This window comes from Saccopteryx leptura, chromosome 6 (genome assembly GCF_036850995.1).
Source record: "Saccopteryx leptura isolate mSacLep1 chromosome 6, mSacLep1_pri_phased_curated, whole genome shotgun sequence".
NCBI classification, from domain to species: domain Eukaryota; kingdom Metazoa; phylum Chordata; class Mammalia; order Chiroptera; family Emballonuridae; genus Saccopteryx; species Saccopteryx leptura.
In genome coordinates this window covers 156870181-156891352 of record NC_089508.1, presented here as the reverse complement: position 1 = coordinate 156891352, position 21172 = coordinate 156870181, and the positions used below count along the sequence as shown (strand labels likewise).

General features: G+C 49.3%; 1 protein-coding gene across 1 annotated transcript in view; it reads right to left on the bottom strand.

The window, feature by feature from the left end:
* Positions 1 to 5481: 5481 nt before the first annotated feature.
* The window catches only part of CATSPER3 (cation channel sperm associated 3), a 35057-nt gene continuing 19366 nt past the window's right edge, over positions 5482 to 21172 (bottom strand). Inside the window, exons 3-6 of the mRNA XM_066343116.1 lie at positions 11360 to 11500; positions 10900 to 11019; positions 9865 to 10022; positions 5482 to 8993 (exon numbers count right to left, since the gene is read on the bottom strand). Coding sequence (XP_066199213.1) covers positions 8894 to 8993; positions 9865 to 10022; positions 10900 to 11019; positions 11360 to 11500 — 519 coding nt within the window. The 3' untranslated portion in view covers positions 5482 to 8893. The remainder of the gene's footprint in view (positions 8994 to 9864; positions 10023 to 10899; positions 11020 to 11359; positions 11501 to 21172) is intronic.

Here is a 21172-nt window from a genome sequence, read left to right as displayed (position 1 = left end):
AAAAATTGTGATTCTTTCCTTATCACAAAATATTTGACACATATTCATTCTTAGAATTCAAAAAGTTCAGAAAACTGTAGGACAAAAAGTCAGTTCTGCCAAACCACTATTAATAGGGTTACCCTTGCAGGCATCCCCTCAGCACCCACCCCTGTGGGTACAAATACATTATATATGCTCCCTCGCTATTGCATAAAGGGTATCATGCCACAAGTTGCTCTAGAAGCCATGTTTTCCACTCAGTATAATATGACTATTTTTAAGTATGTATTTTTATGTAGTTTTTTGTTGTTGTTTTTTATTTAGTGAGAAAGAGGGACAGAAAGGAAGGGAAAGAGATGAGAAGCATCAACTCATAGTTGCAACACCTGAGTTTACTGATTGCTTTCTCATATGTGCCTTGGGGGGGAGGGGGACTCCAGCCGAACCAGCGACCTTTGGGCTAAAGCCAGCAGCCATGGGGTCATGTCTGTGATCCCACACTCAAGCTAATGTATGGATTCATACTTTAATCAGTTTCCTCACTAATGGACATTTTGGTAACCCTGTTTTCTTTTGCTGTGTTTTTATTATAACAGACTAGCATAAACATACTTATCCATGCATCTGTGCTTGTCATTTGACTCTTTAGAATGATTTCAAAGAGCAGGACTGTGGGCTATGGAAACACACACCTAAAACCTAACCCACACTGCCTGATGATGGCCACACCTGTTTGCACTGCCTGAGGGACGAGGGTGCCCATTCTGCATACCCTGGCCAGTACAGGGTTTGTTTACCATCTTTGTCACCTGAAAGAGAAAACTTTCTCACTGCCACTTTGTGTATGTTTTTATTTGGGTTTTGTTTTTTGTTTCTTTTGTTTTGTTTTTGTTTTTTAACACAGATGGTGTCATTATGTACAGTACTGCAACTGGCTTTTCCCACCTGACAATTCTTTCACCCTTTTTCCACTTGCTCATTCAAGGGTCAGGTAAAAAGCACCTACTTGGGCCAAGAGCCTCCCAAAGCGGCCCCTCTAGATGCCCACAGCATTATCAGTGAGTGCACAAGCAGGCAGAGGGCTGGAAAGGACACACCATAATGTCACCACCTGAGAGGCCAACTTTCCAGGCGTGGGGACTGCTCTGCAGAGCACTGACAGGGCTGGCTCACCCTGCCCGCCCAGCACCTCCCACCTGCTGCCCACGCCCCCACATGGGTCTGCTTCAGGGAAATGCAGGGCAGGGTGGCACCCAGGCCAGGCCCTCTCTGCCCAGGCTGTGATTTCCTGATTAGGAGCCCTAGTCACCGCCCCATCGGCACACATTGACTGCTTCCTGCCGTCCTCACCATCGCTGGAGCTCCCAGGGCTCCCTGGGCCAGCCAATGCCACAGCCTTGACCAGGCAGTGAGAAGGTGCCAGGAAACGGGCAAACTGAGGCCCGTCTGAGAGACTACCCACCTTCCTCCCAGAGTCAGGCCCTGCTCAGAAAGGAATAATGGCTTGATTTTTAAAGTTCAAAAAATAGCTTTGATCTGAAAGAACCAGGTTGTTGTGAGGCTGCAGAGCAGAGGGGCACGCTTGTGGCCTGCCTTTGAATGCTGACTCTGCCTTACAATCACAATCCTGGCCAAGAGACAGTCTCTCCGAGTGCCGGCCTGCCCCTACAGGCATCCCCAAGCTATGGCCCTCGGGCCGCATGAGGCCCCCTGAGGCCATTTATCCGGCCCCCCGCCACACTTCCGGAAGTGGCACCTCTTTCATTGGTGGTCAGTGAGAGGAGCACTGTACGTGGCGGCCCTCCAATGGTCTGAGGGACAATGAACTGGCCCTCTGTGTAAAAAGTTTGGGGACCCCTGCGGGTAACACTTCTCAGAAGGCTGTTGCACAGCCTTACAGCAGAGCAGTGACAGAGCCCGGCACGCTTGGCTGTGAACCCTGGCTCCCCCTAGTCGTGCGGTCTCAGACAGGTCACATCACCTCTCTGAACTTCAGTTTTACCACCTGTTTAATGGGAATAATTAGAATTCAAATCATGTGGGTGAAATATCTTGTACACAGAAATACTAACTAAGCAGAAGGCGTTATATCCTTGGTCAATAAAGACAATGGCTCTACCTTTGGAGGCTGAGCCTGAACTCCGCTTGGACTCCTCCTCCAGTCTGGTGGCCAGTTTTGAAGAGTCTTTTCATCTCAGACCCCAATCCCAGGTATCAAGGTCCCAATGGGGAAGGAGGGAGTCAAGCGGCAGTTGTGGTCTCAGGATACTGAACTGGGGGGCAATGAGGATGCCTTTGCTATGAAAATGTCATTGTCATGCCCCCCTGGCCCAGTTTACAAAGGTTGGAATCAATCCCAGTTTCCCGAGACCTCACCCCCTCGGACCTCTTCCACACTCCATTCTGAGACTTCGGTTTCATTTTGCAGAAAGCCAGTCGCACTTGGCGCTATCGCCCATGGGGTACTTCACCTAAGGGTCTCGGACCCAGCTGGGGCTCTGCCAGTGGTTTGTAAATAAAGCTCTTTAATATTTCCCAATTTTAGCCTGAGAGGTTTCTCTTACGCAGGCTGACCTTTATGTCACCCAAATATATCCCAGACCCCCCCCCCCATGGTCAAATGTATTCATGGGGCTCCATTTTTTAAAGGTACAGCTCAACAGCCAAACCTCACCTTTAAACAATGCCAGTCATTATTTTCCTCCTCAAAGAACATCAGTGAAGATCCAGTTCTTATCCCACAAGGACACTTGTCATCCCCCTCCCTCCCCATTCCAGATCTCACAGTCCCGCTGCGTCAGAGCCTCTGTCCAAAAGTCTCTGACTCCCAGTCCTCAGCCTTTACCTACTTCCTTCCCTGTTGTCCCAGCTCCTTTTGTGTCTGTCCAGCCTTTCTGGCACCCAGGGAGATTTCTCCCTGTTCTTCCCATTTCCCTGAACCTCCACTCTGGAGGAGAAGCCGGGAGCTGACCGAGAAAGCACCAATGCTGGCTGTAAGGTATTTTTCCCCGCCGAGAAGGAAGGAAGAGGCCAGAGCCACAAAGTGTGGAATAGCAAACGGCTTTATTGAGTACAGAGCACGCATCCTGCCTGGCAAGGTTCCCTGGCCCCGAAGAAAGAAAGATGGAGGCCAGAGAAGTTGCACAGATTATACCGCGTGGGAGATATTTAAAGGGTCCCTCTAGGGAAGTGGAGCTAACATGACGTGGTGAAATACCACTGGCTGGTAGACGATTTCTTTTTTTCAAATGGTTCCTGTGAAGCCTCCTTTTGGCGCACTTGGTTGTGGGCAGTCCTAACCAAAGTTCGTGGGTCTGAGTTCCCCACGTGACCATCTCCCATTATCCACCGACCTTACATTCTGACCTTTTGTGTTAAATAGAAAAAGGGGCGCTGTTTATTTGTCTGGCTACTTCCTGCTGAATAGGGGTGTCGTGGGGAGGGGGAGATCAGAAAATGGTGGCTTTGAGGGGTGTTAGGAGGAATATCTGTGTGGCCATGATTGGAGAAACTTCACGGATGCGGTCCTGTAAGGATTTTAAAAAAGAGAGGAGTAATGGGGGAATTTGCAGGGTCCAGCCTTTTGGTGAGCTGGAGATGGATGGAGTCCAGTGGTTCCAACTGCCAGTGGTCCTGTAAGGAGGCAAGCTTGAGGCAGAACTGCATGTCAGGAGTGGTGTAAAAAGGGGAAAGGAAGAGGGTCCCATCCATTCCCATAACCGAAACCTGTGAGGGAACTAGAGGTCCAGAGTATGAAGGCAAAACAGAGAAGGCAGCCCCCATGTCCACAAGAAATGAGATGGACTTACCCACTTGTTGCAGAACCCTGGGTTCTCCGAGTCCAGGCTGTGTCCTAGGAGTTCGAGCGATGCACCCACCTGGCTGGATTGGCCTTCCCATTCGGGTGGCTTGTCCTCCATGTAGAGGCGCTGAGGAAAAACCTATTGCCCAAAGGGGCAATCACTCCACCAGTGACCAGGCTGCTTGCAGTCAGGGCAGGGCTCAGTGGGCAGCCGCCGGCAGGGGCCCTGCTGGGACCAGTGGTCCTGCTTGCCACACTTAAAGCAAGCTGCTGGTGGCTCTGCTGGTCTCAGGGTTGCCACAAGAGTTTGGGTTTGGAGCGTTACTTTCTGCTGCATGGGGGCCTGGAGAACAGTCTTGGCCTGTTTCTACTAGTTGGGACCATTAAAAACTTTAAATGCCATGTTCACAGGTTCCGGATAGGGGTTTGGGGGTTTGGGAATAAGAGGAGGGGGGCTCGTGCAGAGCCCAGCACCCAGATCCTGCAGGAAACACTGGACAGGGCAGGAACTTCCTGCAAGAAAATTAGGGTTGGACTTCCTGAAAACTGGTGTAAGAGCCAATGCCAGGCTGAGAAAGGCCTGACGGAGGAGGGACTTAAGAACACAGTGAAAGGAGGGGCCCCTGGCCAGTAGGGGAGAAGAAAGAGAGATGGTAGTGGTGAATAAGAAACAGGTTTTTGAGAAGGGAGGGGAGGGGGCTTTCAGAGGGAAGAGAACCGAGCACAAAAGAGGTCGGCAGAGGGACCAGAGAAAAGTCCCGAGAGAGGTGCGCCCCCGGAGGTCAGACAGGAGGGAGAGAGAGTTGGGAGTCTGCGGAGAAGGAAAGATCAGGAGTGGAGGTTTTAGGTGAGGTTTCTCTGGCCAGAAAAAGACCTGCGCAGTGTGGAACAGGTGGCACAGAGATTAAAGACAAGTGTGCGAATAAGAAGCCGTGTATGTAAGAGATCTCCAATCAGTTCCAAGCTTTTTTGGCGATAGTTAAATTGGTGAGGGTGTTAACACCGAAAGTCCCTTCAGGAGGCTAATTCAGTGGGTTCTTTGGCCTGGCCACAGTGGAGAAGAAGAACAGTTTCTTCTTCTTTAGAGAGGGAGATTCCTGTGCCCCAACAGCTGCCCTCAGTCCTTGGAGTGGTCAGTATTGAGTATTAGCGTCCTAAAAACTCAAGGTCTGGCCACAACAAAAAAGGTAAAGTGGATGTGCTTGAGGACAAGCACACGCACTCGGACGGATGGAAAAGACTTCCCTGACATAGCTACGGTTTCGGACAGGGAGTCTCGGAAGAAAGAACTGAGAGGAAGGCTGGAGGCAGGGGACTTACCGCACCGTGTGCCGAAGTGGGTGGAAGGTCGGAGATCCTGGTTCTTTCTCCGAGGGGATGAGGAAGAGGAGTGGTCCTTGCGGACTTCTAACTCCTCCCGGGTTTCGGCACCAAAATGTAAGGTATTTTTTCCCCGCCGAGAAGGAAGGAAGAGGCCAGAGCCACAAAGTGTGGAATAGCAAACGGCTTTATTGAGTACAGAGCACACATCCGCCCGGCAAGGTTCCCTGGCCCTGAGGAAAGAAAAGATGGAGGCCAGGGAAGTTGCACAGATTATACTGCGTGGGAGATATTTAAAGGGTCCCTCTAGGGAAGTGGAGGTAACATGACGTGGTGAAATACCACTGGCTGGTAGACGATTTCTTTTTTCCAAACGGTTCCTGTGAAGCCTCCTTTTGGCACACTTGGTTGTGGGCGGTTCTAGCCAAAGTTCGCGGGTCTGAATTCCCCACGTGACCATCCCCCATTATCCACTGACCTTACACTGGCTATCCTTCCAGCTCCGCAACCCGGCTCTCTATCCCCCAGGGGCTGCATCACAACATACTGAAGGCAAAAATCAGAGCTGCAACCTGGGAATGGTGAGGCAGGTGGCCAGCCAGGCAGATGAAACCCCTGGCGGCAGAGTGATGGGGAAAAGTGGGCACTCCCGCGGTAATGAATCTGTCCCATCCTGCTTTCTCCCTGGTTCCCACCCTGTGACTGGAATCGGCAGCCATCACCTTTCCTTTCTGAGTAGCCCAGTTAGACATTTCCGGCCATCTCTCTTGAGTCTGTGTGACAAAGGAGCAGGCCCAGGCAGTTTGGGGCTAGGGACAGAGACCAAAGCAGTTAGAGAGAGATACCTCTGGGAGCAAAGCCTGACTTGGTGAAGGGAGGTTTGGTGTTAGGAGGTGTCCTGTCTCACCCACACTTAAAGAAAACAGAGTGGACAGGTTCTGGCATCTCAGCAGTGGACTTCCAAGGACTGCTGGAATAACAAGGAGAGCTTATATTCTCAGGGTCCGCCTGGGTCTCCACAATACAGGGACTGCTTCCTGCTGGGGGAATCAACAGCAGTTAAAAAAAAAAAGTCTGGTCACCTTCCAAACACCTCCAGCCTTGGATTCCAGATCCTTCTCACAGGAGCTGGGGGAGGGCCTGGCTGTGACCAGCAGACTCAGGCCCAGGATCCCCCTGCATCCACTGCAGACCCCAAACCCCCAGACTGGCAGGATGGAGATGAGCAAGCCATCTGGGGACTCCGCTGGATCCCAGATTTGGGGACTGGGAGGAGGGTCCTGCTTTTCTCCAGGCCTGGACAAGCAGAGCCACTTCTGCCCCAAGCAAATCAACTGAAAGCCTTGGCCAAGCCTGTTTGAGTTGGTGAGAGCCCAAGTGGGAATTCCAAGCTGCCAGTGTTTGCTCTGCAGGCAAAGAGAGCCAAACAGAAATGCTGCTTCGGGACTTCACGCCAAACAGCCATCGTGTGCTCTGCCAGCAGTGTGGGGTCAGCGCTCTGCGTGTCACCCACTCACAGCGGTCTGCTCTGGGACAGCCTCTGCTTGTGCCCTTAAAAGCAGCTTGCCACAGCCCTGTGGCCCATGCTCATGACTTCCTTGCTGTGCCTGGGTCCCAAATTTCCCGATCCAGGCCTGCCTGGACGTTTTCCCATCCTGCACCAGCTCTGTCTGGTGAGGCGAGGCCCATTCACCCACCCCGCAGGTTCCTGACCTCTGCTCCCTGCTCTCAGCTCCTTTCCGTCCTCCTGTCATGCGACTTGACCCAGTCGCTGTCAGCCCCTGACTAGCATAGCCCACTCTGCAACTGGCCACCAAGCAGAGTAGAGCTAGCTGACAGCCAGAAAGCACAAACCGTAAGTTGACTGCATCTCTTTTCACACGTTCCCGTGTATTTTATTTGATCCTTACATGGTCAGTGTTTCAGCTCATTTCTCAGAGAAAACAGCTGAGGTTTCCAAAAACTGGACACCTTGTCCAACATCACCAGATGAAGGAATCCAGGTCTCCTGACTCCAAAATCACAGTACTTTCTAATGTGACTCCCTGAGGCAAGTTTCAAATATTCTGCTCACTCCCAGATGCCTAAAAACTTCCCAGTTAAAGCAGATGGGTGTGTTTTCACGTTTCCCTGAGCGAGGCTGGCACAGCCAGTGTGGGCATTTGGTGATGTCTGCTATGTGCCCGCCCTGGACGGAGCCATTGCTTAAGGCCTGCCTTACCTGCTGACTGCACTGCACCCACCAGGGCACCTCTGGAACTAGGCACCAAATGCATAAGGCCCTGAGCTTCTCCCTCCGCCACAAAAGGCAGACACCTGCTTACTCCAGGCCCACCTCCCCGAGCATTGGCCCAAAGTTCTCTCCACCCCAAGAAGCTGCTAGGTTACATTCCCTGCCCTCAGAGGGCTCCCCCAAAATATGGCACTAGGTCATGCTATAGAGCAATCCTTGGCATATTCACACAATTCTCATATTGGCCCTGAGAGTGTAAACATTTGCAAATGGAAATGATTTGAGTATCTTAGAGATCCGTGCTCTCTGCATTCAGATGCATACAGTCACCTCTCAGGGAAAATTTCTCATCCAGTCTGACTGCATTACTGTCTCTTCTCACAACTGTGGGCACCTAGCGGCCAGGACTAGACTGGGGGCTTCTCTTCACAGAACCCCCAGAACCCAATATAGCTCAGTAAGTAGCAATCATTGTATCAATGAAACTATGAACATAAGCTTCCACCTGCCCTTGTCCTGTGGCTTTCAGAGGTGTTGTCACTCAGGCCTGGAACCCATGGGTCTACCCATGGCACCCTTTTGTCCAGCCCTCTCAACTCTACCCCATGTGTTTCCTGACCACCTGATGCCCCAATGTGGATCTGGGGCCTTTCTGCACTCAGTTACAGGTGCTGGTCCTTTCCCACCCAGCTCTACCCAGAACCCACTCCTCCCTCTGTCTGAGGCATCCCTCCCAAGGTGAAAGGCCTCAAGAATACTCCCCAGCAATGGAGCACAGGGGAAACAGCCAGCTTTCTGGCCTGGCCCATTGGTAGCAAGGGGTGCCGGGCCTTCGCGTGGTTCATCGTGGCTGGACCAGGGTGGTGCCAGGACCTCAGCAGCTCTGGCAGTCATTTGGCTAGGAAGAGAAAACCCCACCATTCCAGTGAAGAGACAAAGAACCATAAGAGGGGAAGCAGCCTCAAAACACCTGATGCTGGCCGGCCGGACCAGCTGACCCTGAGCTCCATACCCACACAACAGACCTGCGGTCATGGCTGCACCCCTCAGAGCACCATGACCACTGTGAGCCTAGGAGAGCAGGGACAACGTCCAAAGAGGGGTCTCCAGAGCAGTGGGCCCACAGAGAGATGGTGCCCCTGCAGACGGGCCCAGCAGAGGTCCCAAGAGGGACGTCGGCTGCACCATCTCACAGGACCTGTACAGTCTCAGGGGGCTTCAGGTCTGGGGCTCTTCTTGGTCTGGGGTCCTTAGGCGGCTTCCCCAGGAATACAGTGAGTCCTTCTTGTTGGGGTCCAGGGAGGAGAGATCCAGTGTGGCCCTTGGATGTGGCCCTGGACAGGATGATCCCTGAGCCTCCCTCTCCCTACTCCCAAGGCCTGGGTGTGTCATGAGGTGGGTGGTTTCAGGGAGTCGGGCTTCATGGGTAACTATCCAGACCCAACCCCCAAAGGTGGGGAAACGCTCTGGTCACGGCAGCCGTGAAGAGGCCAATTCAGAAAGCCTGTGTTTAATGGGGGGCCACCCACCCTCAGTGCCTGGGTGCCCACGCCAAGCTAGTTGTCAACCTTCTCTGAGGAGTGGGGCTGCTCCTGGGGCAAGTCTTCAAGCATCAGGTTCAACACGTGCACAATCTCGTAGTACAGCTCTTGAAGCCTGGAAGTGGGGGTGGCGGGGCAGCCTGAGCCAGATGCGCTCTGCCCCCCACCCGGGCCCACCGCTCGCTCGCCCCTGGGCATGCACACATCGAGCACGTGTGGGGTCAGGGAAAGGCAAGGACTTCAGAGCCCAGGAGGCTGGACTGGACTCCAGGTCTGCCATTCTACCCGCCGCCCCTGGACTAAGTTGGAGACAACAAACTCTTGGGCTCTGATCGAGGTGACATGTGGAGATGACCAGACATGGCCCGGGCCACTCTGGGCCCAGAGCAGGTGTTCCCTGATGCCCTCCTGTTAGCTCCTTCAGTCTGTGAAGCCCTCCAAAAGACTTCTGTCGAGAAGCCAGGCTCACTGTGTCCTTCCTCGTTCCAGGGCCCATGCCCAGGTCCCATCCTACAGCACTGGCCACTTAGAACCCAGCTAACTTTCTCTGAGCCAGGCCACGCTCACATTTTCATAGCATCGGCCCAGCAGCCCCACAACAGCAGTGGGAAAGGGGCCGGGCCTTGCCCAGAGCCACAGAGAAAGAGGTGGCAGAACCGGGCCAGGAGCCTCAGCCTGACTCGCCAGCTGTACACTTTCCTCTGCCCCTGACAAAGGGTTAGTGAGGGTGGGCCTGAGAGTCCAAGGAGCCAGCATTTCAATAAAGGCCAGGGCAGCCGGGGAGGTTCAGGGGAGCAGAGTCCCCCCAGCCATAGGCCTACCCCACCTCAGCCCAGCTCCTGTGCACACATGGAATCCTGCACCCCCAAGAAGGGCCTCGCTCTACCACTCTGCACATCAGCCATGGGCACCTGACCTCAAGAAAGTGGGGGGAGACCAGGAAAGGTTGGCCTCCTTGGGCCAGGCTAGGCAGGGCGGGGACTGACTTGTTGATTGTAGTGTCCTGATTGTCCAGAGTGGCCAAGTAGACGTCAATGAAGGGTAGGCTAGTGCCAAAATCATCCAAGACCATGGCGTCGGTGTGCCGCAGGGTCTTCTTAAAGTTTAGCACCAGCTCACTGAAACTTCTGCAGTCAACATTTTCCTAGAGAGAAGCACAAAGAGATCAATGACAAGGAGGAGGTGACCCTGAAGATGCACAGAGGCCTGAGGGCCTCCACAGGGGCCCAGGCAGGGAGCTAGCCCTGGCCCCAGGATGAGTCCTGAGCCTAAGCACAGGCTCACCCTGACCCCTTTTGAGCCTGAACTTCTGGAGGTAACCTCATGAGCCACCATCACTGTCATGAGGACAGATAACACAGGAAGGAGCCGGGGAGAGCCCAGTGTGGCTCAACTGGCCCCACCTGCCCTGAACAAACCTTTCACACAGCCAAGAAAGGCAGAGTCTCTGCCTCAAAGAAGAGGCTGAGGAGGGACACTTGTCCCCATTGGGGGAGAGAAAGGCCGCGTTTGGGACCCAGCAGAGCACCTGGGAACAGCATGAGGAGCTCAGAGCACTGGGGCTCAGAGGAGAAGACCCCGAGCCCTGTACCGCCTGACAAAATCTCCAACCTGTTGTGCTCACTGTTGTTCAGTTCAGAAAAATTGAGGTTAGTAAAACCTGTCGGGCTTCTGTGGCCTCACCCACTCCGAGGATGGAGGCCATGCTCACCTTGCACCCGTGAGCCCTCAGTAACAAGAGCGCTCCAGCAAAGGGCCCAAGCATGTCGTCTTCCCCGGAAAGAGGGAGCCATCATAATCCCAGGGCCCACACCCTCACAGGGCCACATAAATACAACAGTGCAGAGAAAGAAGCTTGGCTCTGGAAAATACAGGAAGTAGTTACCTCCCTTACCCAAGGCCACAGATGCCTGAGGCCACCGGCCCTCACCGTATACCGCCCAGGCTCTTCCTCACGGCCATTCCTTCAGCCCTGACAGTCTATGCATCTGTCTGTCCACCCGCCTGCAGAGCTCACCCACCTGTGCCTGCAGCAGCCTGCTGAACTCCTCCTGCTGCTGCTTCATGATCACCTGCTTTGCTTTCAGGAGTGTCATGTTCCTCTCCGCCGTCAGCTCCCGCTCAAACTTTTTGATGGAGTCCTGGAGAGTGCAGGGTGAGGTATGCTAAGGGCTCTCGCTGCACCCCCCACCCCCGGTCTTTCTTCTTTCCTAGCTTTGCGCTGCTGCTCAGACCCCTCAGCAGGAGGACAGCCTCATCCAGGGCCATATCCCAATTCAAGCTGCCAGTGTGGCTGCAGTGACTTCCCAAGCCCCTGTCTGGCTGGCCACCATCATGAGGCAGGGAAGTACACTGGCTTAGGAGGAGAAGTGGGTTGGCCATCTCCCCTCCACTTCAGGAAGGAGACGGCTCAGGGTCTTCCCTGGACAGCTGGTCCCATCTGAGCAGCCCCCACCCCAGTGTGGACACACATAGCCTCACCTCAGTGTGGATGATCATCACACCCACGAACATGCTTAGGAAGATAAAGGAGGCAAGCAAGATGAAGATGATGGTGAATGCTCGACTGAGAGCGAGATTCCGTTTGTCTAGCTGCTCCTGTAGGTCTGTCCAGCCATCAACCTGCTCGGGCAGGGGAGGGCATGCTGAGTGCCAAGGCCCAGCAGGGTAGGCCTCCCATACACCCACCTTAGGGAGGTCCTCACCCCACTAAAAGAGATTGGCTCTGCCTCCATATCAGCCCCTCAGCAAGCCCCAAATCCACTGACTCCAGTGCATATGTGGTGGCCTGAGGGATGGCAGTATTCCTGGCCCTGGTGTCCTGGAGGCTGTTCTCCAAAAGGCTTCCCATCCTTCCCAAAAAGACACTGCCTCTCTGCCAGACCCTCCATTAAAAGCTTCCAATCTTTCCAGAGTCCAACAGAGTCTAGACTTCTAGACTTGGGCTTTGCAGTCTGTTCCAAAACAGCTATGTGACATGGGTTTCACTTCTAAATTAAAATCAATCCAAATGAATCATCTTTTGAGAACTCCTTGAAATTTTTGCAACCCTGTGAGACAAATGGGAACGCTCACAAGATTAGAGACAGAGCTGGACCCCTGACAGGGCACTGGCTTCTGCCTCAGCTTCCCCGGCCCAAGGAAGTATCTGAACATGGGGAAGGCCCCATGGGGGCCAACATGTCCACACACTCACATCAGCTGACAGCTCCTTCTCAATGCCCCTTCCCTGTCCACTGTTCCCAAACACAGTACCGTTGTCAAGCTGAAGAGGGTAAAGAAGGCCACAGCCAGGTTCCCCCAGTTATTCACATCACCCACATCTGAACTTCCAAATAGGCAGAAGCCCAGGACCGCGAAGATGTACATCAGAAGGAAGAGCAGCGTGAGCACAGAGGCCACAGTGTAGACTGTCTGCCCGATGGCAGTGATGAGTGTCTGCAAGGCAGAGGCACTGGGGCTAGGCAAGGCTGCAGGCAGCGTGGGGCTCGGGGGACAGAGGTCCAGACCACAGCTGTCCCCAGCATCCAGTGCCATGCCTGCATGTGGCAGGTGCTCCAAAAATGGTTGGATGGAGAGATGGTGGGAAGGAGGCAGAGTGGGAGGGAGGGAGAGGAACTCTGCCCAGATTGAGAGCTGGACGTGTTTCACAATTATCCCAATGCCTGTCTTCTACCTTCTGTTATCTATAGGCAGAACATGTGTGCTGTCTCAGGTCTGGGGTAGTCTCCCCAGCAGCACCACTAACCCCTGATCCACTTGAACCCCTGCCTGACTTCATGGTCATTGCAAGGTGTCCTGTTTCTGCTTCTCACTGAGGGCTGGCCCGGAATGCTCTTCCAGGCCCAGGCAGAAGCAGGGAGCCCTTCAGGAAGTGGGAACAAAGATGGCTGAGAGAAACATGCTTCCCATTCTTCTTGGGCTGCATTTCACAGGCACGTCTGTCTGTGACCTCACTCTTTGTGTGTGTGTATGTGTGTGACAGAGACAGAGAGAGGGACAGATAGGGACAGACAGACAGGAAGGGAGAGAGATGAGAAGCATCAATTCTTCATTGTGGCACCTTAGCTGTTCATTGATTGATTTCTCATATGTGCCTTGACTGTGGGGCTACAGCAGAGCAAATGACCCCTTGCTCAAGCCAGTGACCTTGGGCTCAAGCCAGTGACCTGTGCTTCAAGACAGTGTCCATGGGGTCATGTCTATGATCCCACACTCAAGCCAGCGACCCCATGCTCAAGCTGGTGAGCCTGTGCTCAAGCCGTCAACCTTGGGTTTTCAAACCTGGGCCCTCTGCGTCCCAGTCCAACACTCCATCCACTGCACCACCGCCTGGTCAGGCTGTGACCTCACTCTTATCTCCCACCTGATTGTCCACTTTTGGGAAGCACAGTCCATGGCTCCTCATCATTGGGGGGAAATATCAGTGTTTTAAGATTAATTCCAAAAGAGCTGAGATGTGAAAAATTGCCTCCCTCCCTGCAAGACAGAGGCAGAACTTCTTTTCCAAGAACTATGAAGACTGAAGAGGTAAGTCCGCAGAGCAATGCATGGGATGCCATTGGCAGGTGAGGTCGGCACAGGCGGGGGAGGGGCGCTCAGAGTGGTAGAAGCTGAGGTACTGTAGAAAGGTGGGGGATAAGCCCGGCTGGGTCTTTTACCTTCAGGCCAGCTGCAGGCCTAGCACTAGTCACCTGAAGTCAAAGCTAAGCAGCCTTAAGAACGCCATGGGGAAGAGGTCATGCTCACTGGAAGCGCACGTGGGACTGACTCCTGACAGCAGGCCTTGGCCATGTTCTTCAAGCAACCAGGCAGGAGCTATTAGGTGCAGGGATGGTTGCTCAGATCCCTAAAGGCCTGTAGTTCCTTCCCGGAGGAAGCCCTGAGCTTTGAGGCCCACAGCCTGGCCCCCCGGTAAGTACTTGACTTTGAATTCCTAAATTCTTTAAGGAAACCCTGCCTAGCCCCCAGTTCAGCCTTCCTGGGCTTTGGGTCAAGCCAAAGCTGTCCTCCTGGCCCTGGAGCATTCTGGGTATGAAGAGGCCATCCAGGCAGAGCACATGGCTAGGCCCAGCTGCTCTGATGTGCGGACAGTGATGAACCCAAAGGAGGAGGCAGGGAGGAAGAAAGACTGGTGCTCCCACCATAGACCAGCTTCTTAAGGTCATTCTTCACACTGAAATGCAGATAAACAGGGCAGTGTGGCCCTTGAGTGCTCAACTACCGGAACTTCTCTCTGTGAAAAACAACAAGAAACTATTTCCTCATGAGGCAGATTCATTGACATGAGGTGGGAGATAGAGTATCATTTTAATTAAGCAGGGGACAGAAACTAAGAATGTGCCAAGTGCCAGCTCTGTGCATTGAGACAATGGCTCTGTTAAAGCCCCATTTAGACTTCAGCGACTATAAACAGCAAGGAGGCAGAGGTCCCTGCCTTTTTTTATTTTTATTTTTTTATTTATTTATTTTAGCAAGAGAGAGAGACAGAGAGATTGAGAGAGAAGGACAGACAGGGACACATAGACAGGAAGGGAGAGATGAGAAGCATCAACTCATAGTTGTAGCACCTTAGGTGTTCACTGACCGCTTTCTCATATGTGTCTCGATTGGGGGACTCCAGCCAAGCCAGTGACCCCCTTGCTCAAGCCAGTAACCTTGGGCTTCAAGCCAGCGACCCTTGAGCTAAATCCAACAACCATGGGATCATGTCTATGATACCACACTTAAGCTGGTGACTCACGCTCAAGCCGGCAAGCCCACGCTCCAGCCAGTAAAGAGGTCCCTGCCTTTGGCACCTCCAGCTCCCCCTGGCTAGCTGGCCAGACTGGTGTCTTAAGAGCATATAATCTAGAATCACTCTGTGCCCCTGGGGATCTGCAGTCCTGTGATATCCCAAAGGCCACAGAAGAGCCATAGCCAGGGACCTGGTGGTCCCTAGGAAACAACTTTTGGATATAAGGCTCTGCTTAATAACAGAAAACCTGGGGCCAAACATGGACCCTAGGTCAGTGCACATGCTGTGTCTGCATGCCTGGAGATCTCTGGGCATGTCTATAAGGACCATGGCTAAGCAGAGCCTGCAGTCACCAAGCAGGCCAGGCTGAGCTCTGGGATAAACCTGGGCCAGTGGACAGGCTGTGCACCCTTCACTGGATCCCTAGGCTTGAAGGACGGGCTGTCCCTGCCAGGACCGAAGGCCCTGACACCTCTAGGCATTGCCTTTGAGCAAGCTGTTGCGACATGGACAAGACAATTCATTCAGCAGGTAGCTAGTGCCCTCAGCCTCTCAAGGTGCCAATATGGGTCACTGTCCTTGCCCTATTCCCAACCCCCAAGACGGAAGCCCCTCCTGCCCTAGTCCTCTCTGTTTCCTCCTACCTGCGCAGCCCGTGGGATTCCTTTCCCTCGGCTCACCATCATCACCTCCTTTCTCATGTGACTTGGAGGTCTCTGGCACCTTCATTCCATAGTGAGCCCTTTCCTGACCTCCCCTGAAAGTCTTCTCTTACCCAAGGACAGCACTCCTCTGCAGCCCTCTCAAGGGAGGCTGGCTCCCCGCTACAGACCTGACTCAGCAGGCCTCCCCCTGCCCTCCCTTTGGGGCCTCCGCCTCCATGGACATGCCTTCCAGCTTCCCCCCCTAGCTAGTGTCACAGGGTCTGTACTGCTGGCTACAGCCCAGCCTGTGTCACCCTGGGGGCCTTCAATACCTCTATGGAATACCCACCATTCCCCAGGCTCCTTGGCCCTTGACTTCCTCACCTCCAGTGATCCTTGTGCCACTTTAGAACTCTCCTCCCGTGGAGCCCAACATCTGGAAAGATCAGGCTGTGCTTTTCATTGTCTGTCAGTCCCTCACTCTGAAGCGTCCACCACCTGGCACTTACCTCCCAGAACCTCCAGTTTTCTCTCCTGACCACCTGCCTTACTCTTGAACCTACATGGCATTGATTCCAATGCCCAGCACCTCTGACACTGCCCTTGCTACTTCTAGGCCTACAAACAAGGAGAACCAGGCTCAGGTCTCAAAAGGAAGGGTATGGCCTTGGCAAGGTAGCACAGATGGTTAGAGTGTCATCCTGATACATCAAGGTTGCTAGTTCAATCCCCAAACAAAACAACAACAAACAAAAAAAAACTCTCAGAGACACAGTATGGTGATTACAAGAGGGAAAGGAAGAGGGGTGGAAGGGGTAGAAGAGAATAAAAGTGATGGAAGGAGACTTGACTTGGGGTGTGAACACACAATACCATATACAGATGATGTGTTATAGAAGTGAAAATCTACATAATTTTACTAACCATTGTCACCCCAATAAATTCAATTAAAAAAGAATCAACTGCCCTGGCCAGTTGGCTCAACAGTAAAGCGTCAGCCTGGCGTGTGGAAGTCCCTGGTTCGATTCCTGGCCAGGGCACATAGAATAGGCGCCCATCTGCTTCTCCAAACTTCCACCCTGTCCTTTCTCTTTATCTCTCTCTTCCTCTCCTGCAGCCAAGGCTCCATTGGAATAAAGTCCTGGGTGCTGAGGATGGCTGCATGGGCTCCACCTCAGGCACTAGAATGGCTCTGGTTGCAACGGAGCAATACCCCAAATGGGCAGAGCATTGCCCCCTGGTGGGCATGCCAGGTGGATACCAGTCGGGTATATGTGGGAGTTTGTCTGCCTTCCCGCTTCTCACTTCAGAAAAAAAAAAATCAACTAATGAAAGCATAAAGAAGTGGAACAAATGATGTTTTTTTATCTCTCTCTCTCTCTCTGTCAAGTCAATCAATAAAATTTTTTTAAAGTTAGGACACAGGTTTTGAGTGCTGAGGCCTGAGCTACACCTGCCCCCGCACTGCTATGTACTTGCCAGAGGGCAGGTGGGCCAGCAGCGGGGGCCCATGGGCAGTGGGCTGGCAGACAGACCACATCTCTGGATCTCAGAGGCCATACCCACTGGACTCGCAAGAAGCACAGAGAGTTCCATTAAAGAGGAACCCAAGGAGGCCTACACCAAGACACATCATACTTAAAATACCAAAGTTAAGAGACAAAGAAAGAATACTAAAAGCTGCGAGAGAAAAGCAGTTAATCACCTACAGAGGAGCCCCCATAAGAATGACATCCAACTTCTCAACAGAAACACCTGAGGCCAGAAGGGATTGGCAAGAAATATTCAGAGAGATGCAAAACAAGAACCTACAACCAAGACTTCTTTATCCAGCAAGGCTATTGTTTAAAATTGAAGGAGAAATAAAAAGCTTCCCAGACCCCCCCCCAAAAAAAAACTCAAGGAATTCATTACAACCAAACCAATATTGCAAGAAATATTAAGGGGCCTGTTGTAAACAGAGCAAAGGAAAATAAAATCTAGAAAAAGAGAAATGTAGATTTAAAGAATAAAATGACAATGAACAACTATATATCAATAATAACCTTAAATGTAAACAGACTAAATGCTCCAATCAAAAGACATAGGGTAGCTGTGTAGATAAGAAAACAGGACCTGTACATATGCTGTCTAAAAGAGACCCACCTCAAAACAAAAGATACACATAGACTGAAAGTGAAGAGATGGAAAAAAATATTTCATGCAAATAGAAATGAAAATAAGCTGAGGTAGCAATGCTTATATCTGACAAAACAGACTTTAAAACAAAGGCTACAGTAAGGGATAAAGAAGGTCACTACATAATGATAAAAGGAGCAATCCAACAGGAGAATATAACCATTGTAAATATCTAAGCACCTAATATAGGAGCACCTAAATATAAAAAGATCTTGATGGACATAAAGGGTGAGATGAACAGCAATAATAGTAGGGGACTTTAATACCCCACTAACATCAAGGGATAGATCCTCCAGATAGAAAATTAACAAAGAAACAGTGGCCTTAAATGACACACTAGATCAGGGGTAGTCAACCTTTTTATACCTACCGCCCAATTTTGTATCTCTGTTAGTAGTAAAATTTTCTAACCACCCACCGGTTCCACAGTAATGGTGATTTATAAAGTAGGGAAGTAACTTTACTTTATAAAATTTATAAAGCAGAATTACAGCAAGTTAAAGCATATAATAATAATTACTTACCAAGTATATACTTTATGTCAAATTTTCGCTAAGTTTGGCAGAATAAATCTTTATAAAAAAAACTTACTATAGTTAAATCTATCTTTTTATTTATACTTTGGTTGCTCACCATGAAAGCTGGCATGCACACTAGTGGGCAGTAGGGACCACATTGACTATGACTGCACTAGATCAACTGGATTTAATAGATATCTTCAGAACCTTTCATCCCAAAGCAGCAGAATATACATTCTTTTCAAGTGCTCATGGTACATTCTCTAGGATAGACCACGTTAGGACACAAAATGAGTCTCAATAAATTTAAAAAGATTGAAATCATATCAAACATCTTCTCTGATCACAATGGCATGAAACTAGAAATCAACTACAATAGAAAAATTGAAAAATATTCACTTGGAGGCTAAATAGCATGTTATTAAATAACAAATGGGTTAATAATGAGATCAAGGGAGAAATAAAAAATTTCCTTGAAATAAATGAAAATGAACATACAACAACTCAAAATCTATGGGACACAGCAAAAGCAGTCCTGAGAGGGAAGTTCATATCATTACAAGTATATGTTAAGAAGCAAGAAAAAGCTCAAATAAACAACCCTGCATTTAAAAAAACTAGAAAAAGAACAACAAAAAAAGCCCAGAGGAAGTAGAAGGAAGGAAATAATAAAGATCAGAGTGGAAATAAATGACATAGAAGCTAAAAAAACAATACAGAAGATCAATAAAACCAAGAGCTGGTTCTTTGAAAAGGTAAATAAGATTGATGAACCTTTAACCAGACTCACCAAGAAAAAAAGAGAGAGGACTCAAATAAATAAAATTAAAAGTGAAAGTGGAGAAGTAACAACTGTCACCACAGAAATACAAAGGATTATAAGAAAATACTATGAAGATCTGTATGCCAAAAAAACTGGACAACCTAGGTAAAATGGATAAATTCCTTGAAACATATAATCTTTCAAAAATCAATCTGGAAGAATGAGAAAACCTAAACAGGCCAATAACAACAAATAGAAACAGTTATCAAAAAACTCCAAACAAACAAAAGTCCCGGACCAGATGGCTTCACAGGTGAGTTTTACCAAATATTCAAAGAAGAACTAACACTTACCCTTCTCAAACTATTTCAAAAAATTCAAGAAGAGGGAAGATTTCCAAACTCCCTGTATGAGGCAAGCATAATCCTCATTTTAAAACCTGGTAATGACAATACACAGAAAGAAAACTATAGGCCAATATCCCTGATGAACCTAGATGCTAAAATTCTCAACAAAATATTAGCAAACCGAATCCAGCAATACATAAAAAAAATCATACATCAAGTGGATTTTATTCTGGGGAGGCAAAGCTGGTACAATATTCACAAATCAATCAATGTGATTCATCACATAAACAAAAGGAAGAATAAAAATCACATGAAAATATCAATAGATGCAGAAAAAGCATTTAATAAAATCCAGCACACATTTATGATCAAAACTCTCAGCAAAGTGCGAATATAGGGGACATACCTCAACATGATAAAGGCCATCTACAATAAACCTACAGCCAACATCATACTCAGTGGGCAAAAATCAAAAGCAACCCCTTAAGATCAGGAACAAGGCAGGGGTGCCTCCTTTTACCACTCTTATCCAACATAGCTCTGGAAGTCCTGGCCACAGGAATCAGACAAGAAGAAGAAATAAAAGGCATTCAAGTTGGAAAAAAAGTAAAACTATCATTATTTGCTGATGACATGATACTATACATAGAAAACCTAAAGTTTCAGTCAAAAAACTACTAGACCTAATAAATGAATTCAGCAAGATGGCAGGATATAAAATTAATATTCAGAAATCAGTGGCATTTTTATACACTGACAATAAACTGTCTGAAAAAGAAATTAAGGAAACAATCCCCTTCACTACTGAAACAAAAAAAATAATAATAAAGTACCTAGGAGTAAATTTAACGAAGGAGGTTAAAGACTTGTACTCGGAGAATTATAAAACATTGATAAAAGAAATCAAGGAGGATACAAACAAGTGGAAGCATATACTGTGCTCATGGTTAGGAAGAATAAACATCATAAAGTGTCTATATTAACCAAAGCAATCTATAAATTCAATGCAATTCCTATTAAAATACCAATGGCATTCTTCAAAGATATAGAACACATATTCCAAAACTATATGGAACCAAAAAGAACACGAATAGCCTCAGCAATCTTGAAAAAGAAAAATAGAGTGGGTGGTATCACACTTCCTGATATCAAGTTATACTACAAGGCCATTGTACTCAAAACAGCTTGGTACTGGCACAAGAACATGCATATAGATCAATCAAACAGAACAGAGAACCCAGAAATAAACCCACACCTTTATGGACAATTAATATTTGACAAAGGAGGTAAGAGCATACAATGGAGTAAAGATAGTCTCTTTAACAAATGGTGTTGGGAAAATTGGACAGGTAAATGCAAAAAAAAATGAAACTAGACCACCAAGTTACACAATTCACAAAAATAAACTCAAAATGGATAAAAGACTTAAATATAAGTCATGAAACCATAAACATCTTGGAAGAAAACATAGGAAGTAAACTCTCCAACATCTCTCGTAGCAATATCTTTGCTGATTTATCTTCACGGGCAAGTGAAATAAAGGACAGGATCAACAAATGGGACTACATCAAACTGAAAAGCTTTTGCACAACAAAACACAATATGAACAAAATAAAAAGACAACCCACACAATGGGAGGACATATTTGCCAATATGCCTGATAAGGGGTTAATAACAAAAATTTATAAAAAACTTGTAAAACTCAACAACAGGAAGGTAAACAATCCAATTAAAAAATGGGAAAAAGAACTGAACAGACACTTCTCCAAAGAGGACATACAGATGGCTAATAGGCATATGAAAAAATGTTCAACATCACTAATCGTTAGAGAAATGCAAATTAAAACCACAATGAGATATCACCTCACACCAGTCAGAATGGCGCTCATCAACAAAACAACACACAATAAGTGCTGGTGAAGGTGTGGAGAAAAGGAAACCCTCCTGCACTCCTGCACTGCTGGTAGAAATTCAGACTTGTGCAGCCACTGTGGAGAAGTGTATGGGGTTTCCTCAAAAAATTAAAAATGGAACTGCCTTTTGACCCAGCTATCCCACTTTTAGGAATATATCCTAAGAACACCAAATCACTGATTCAAAAGAAATA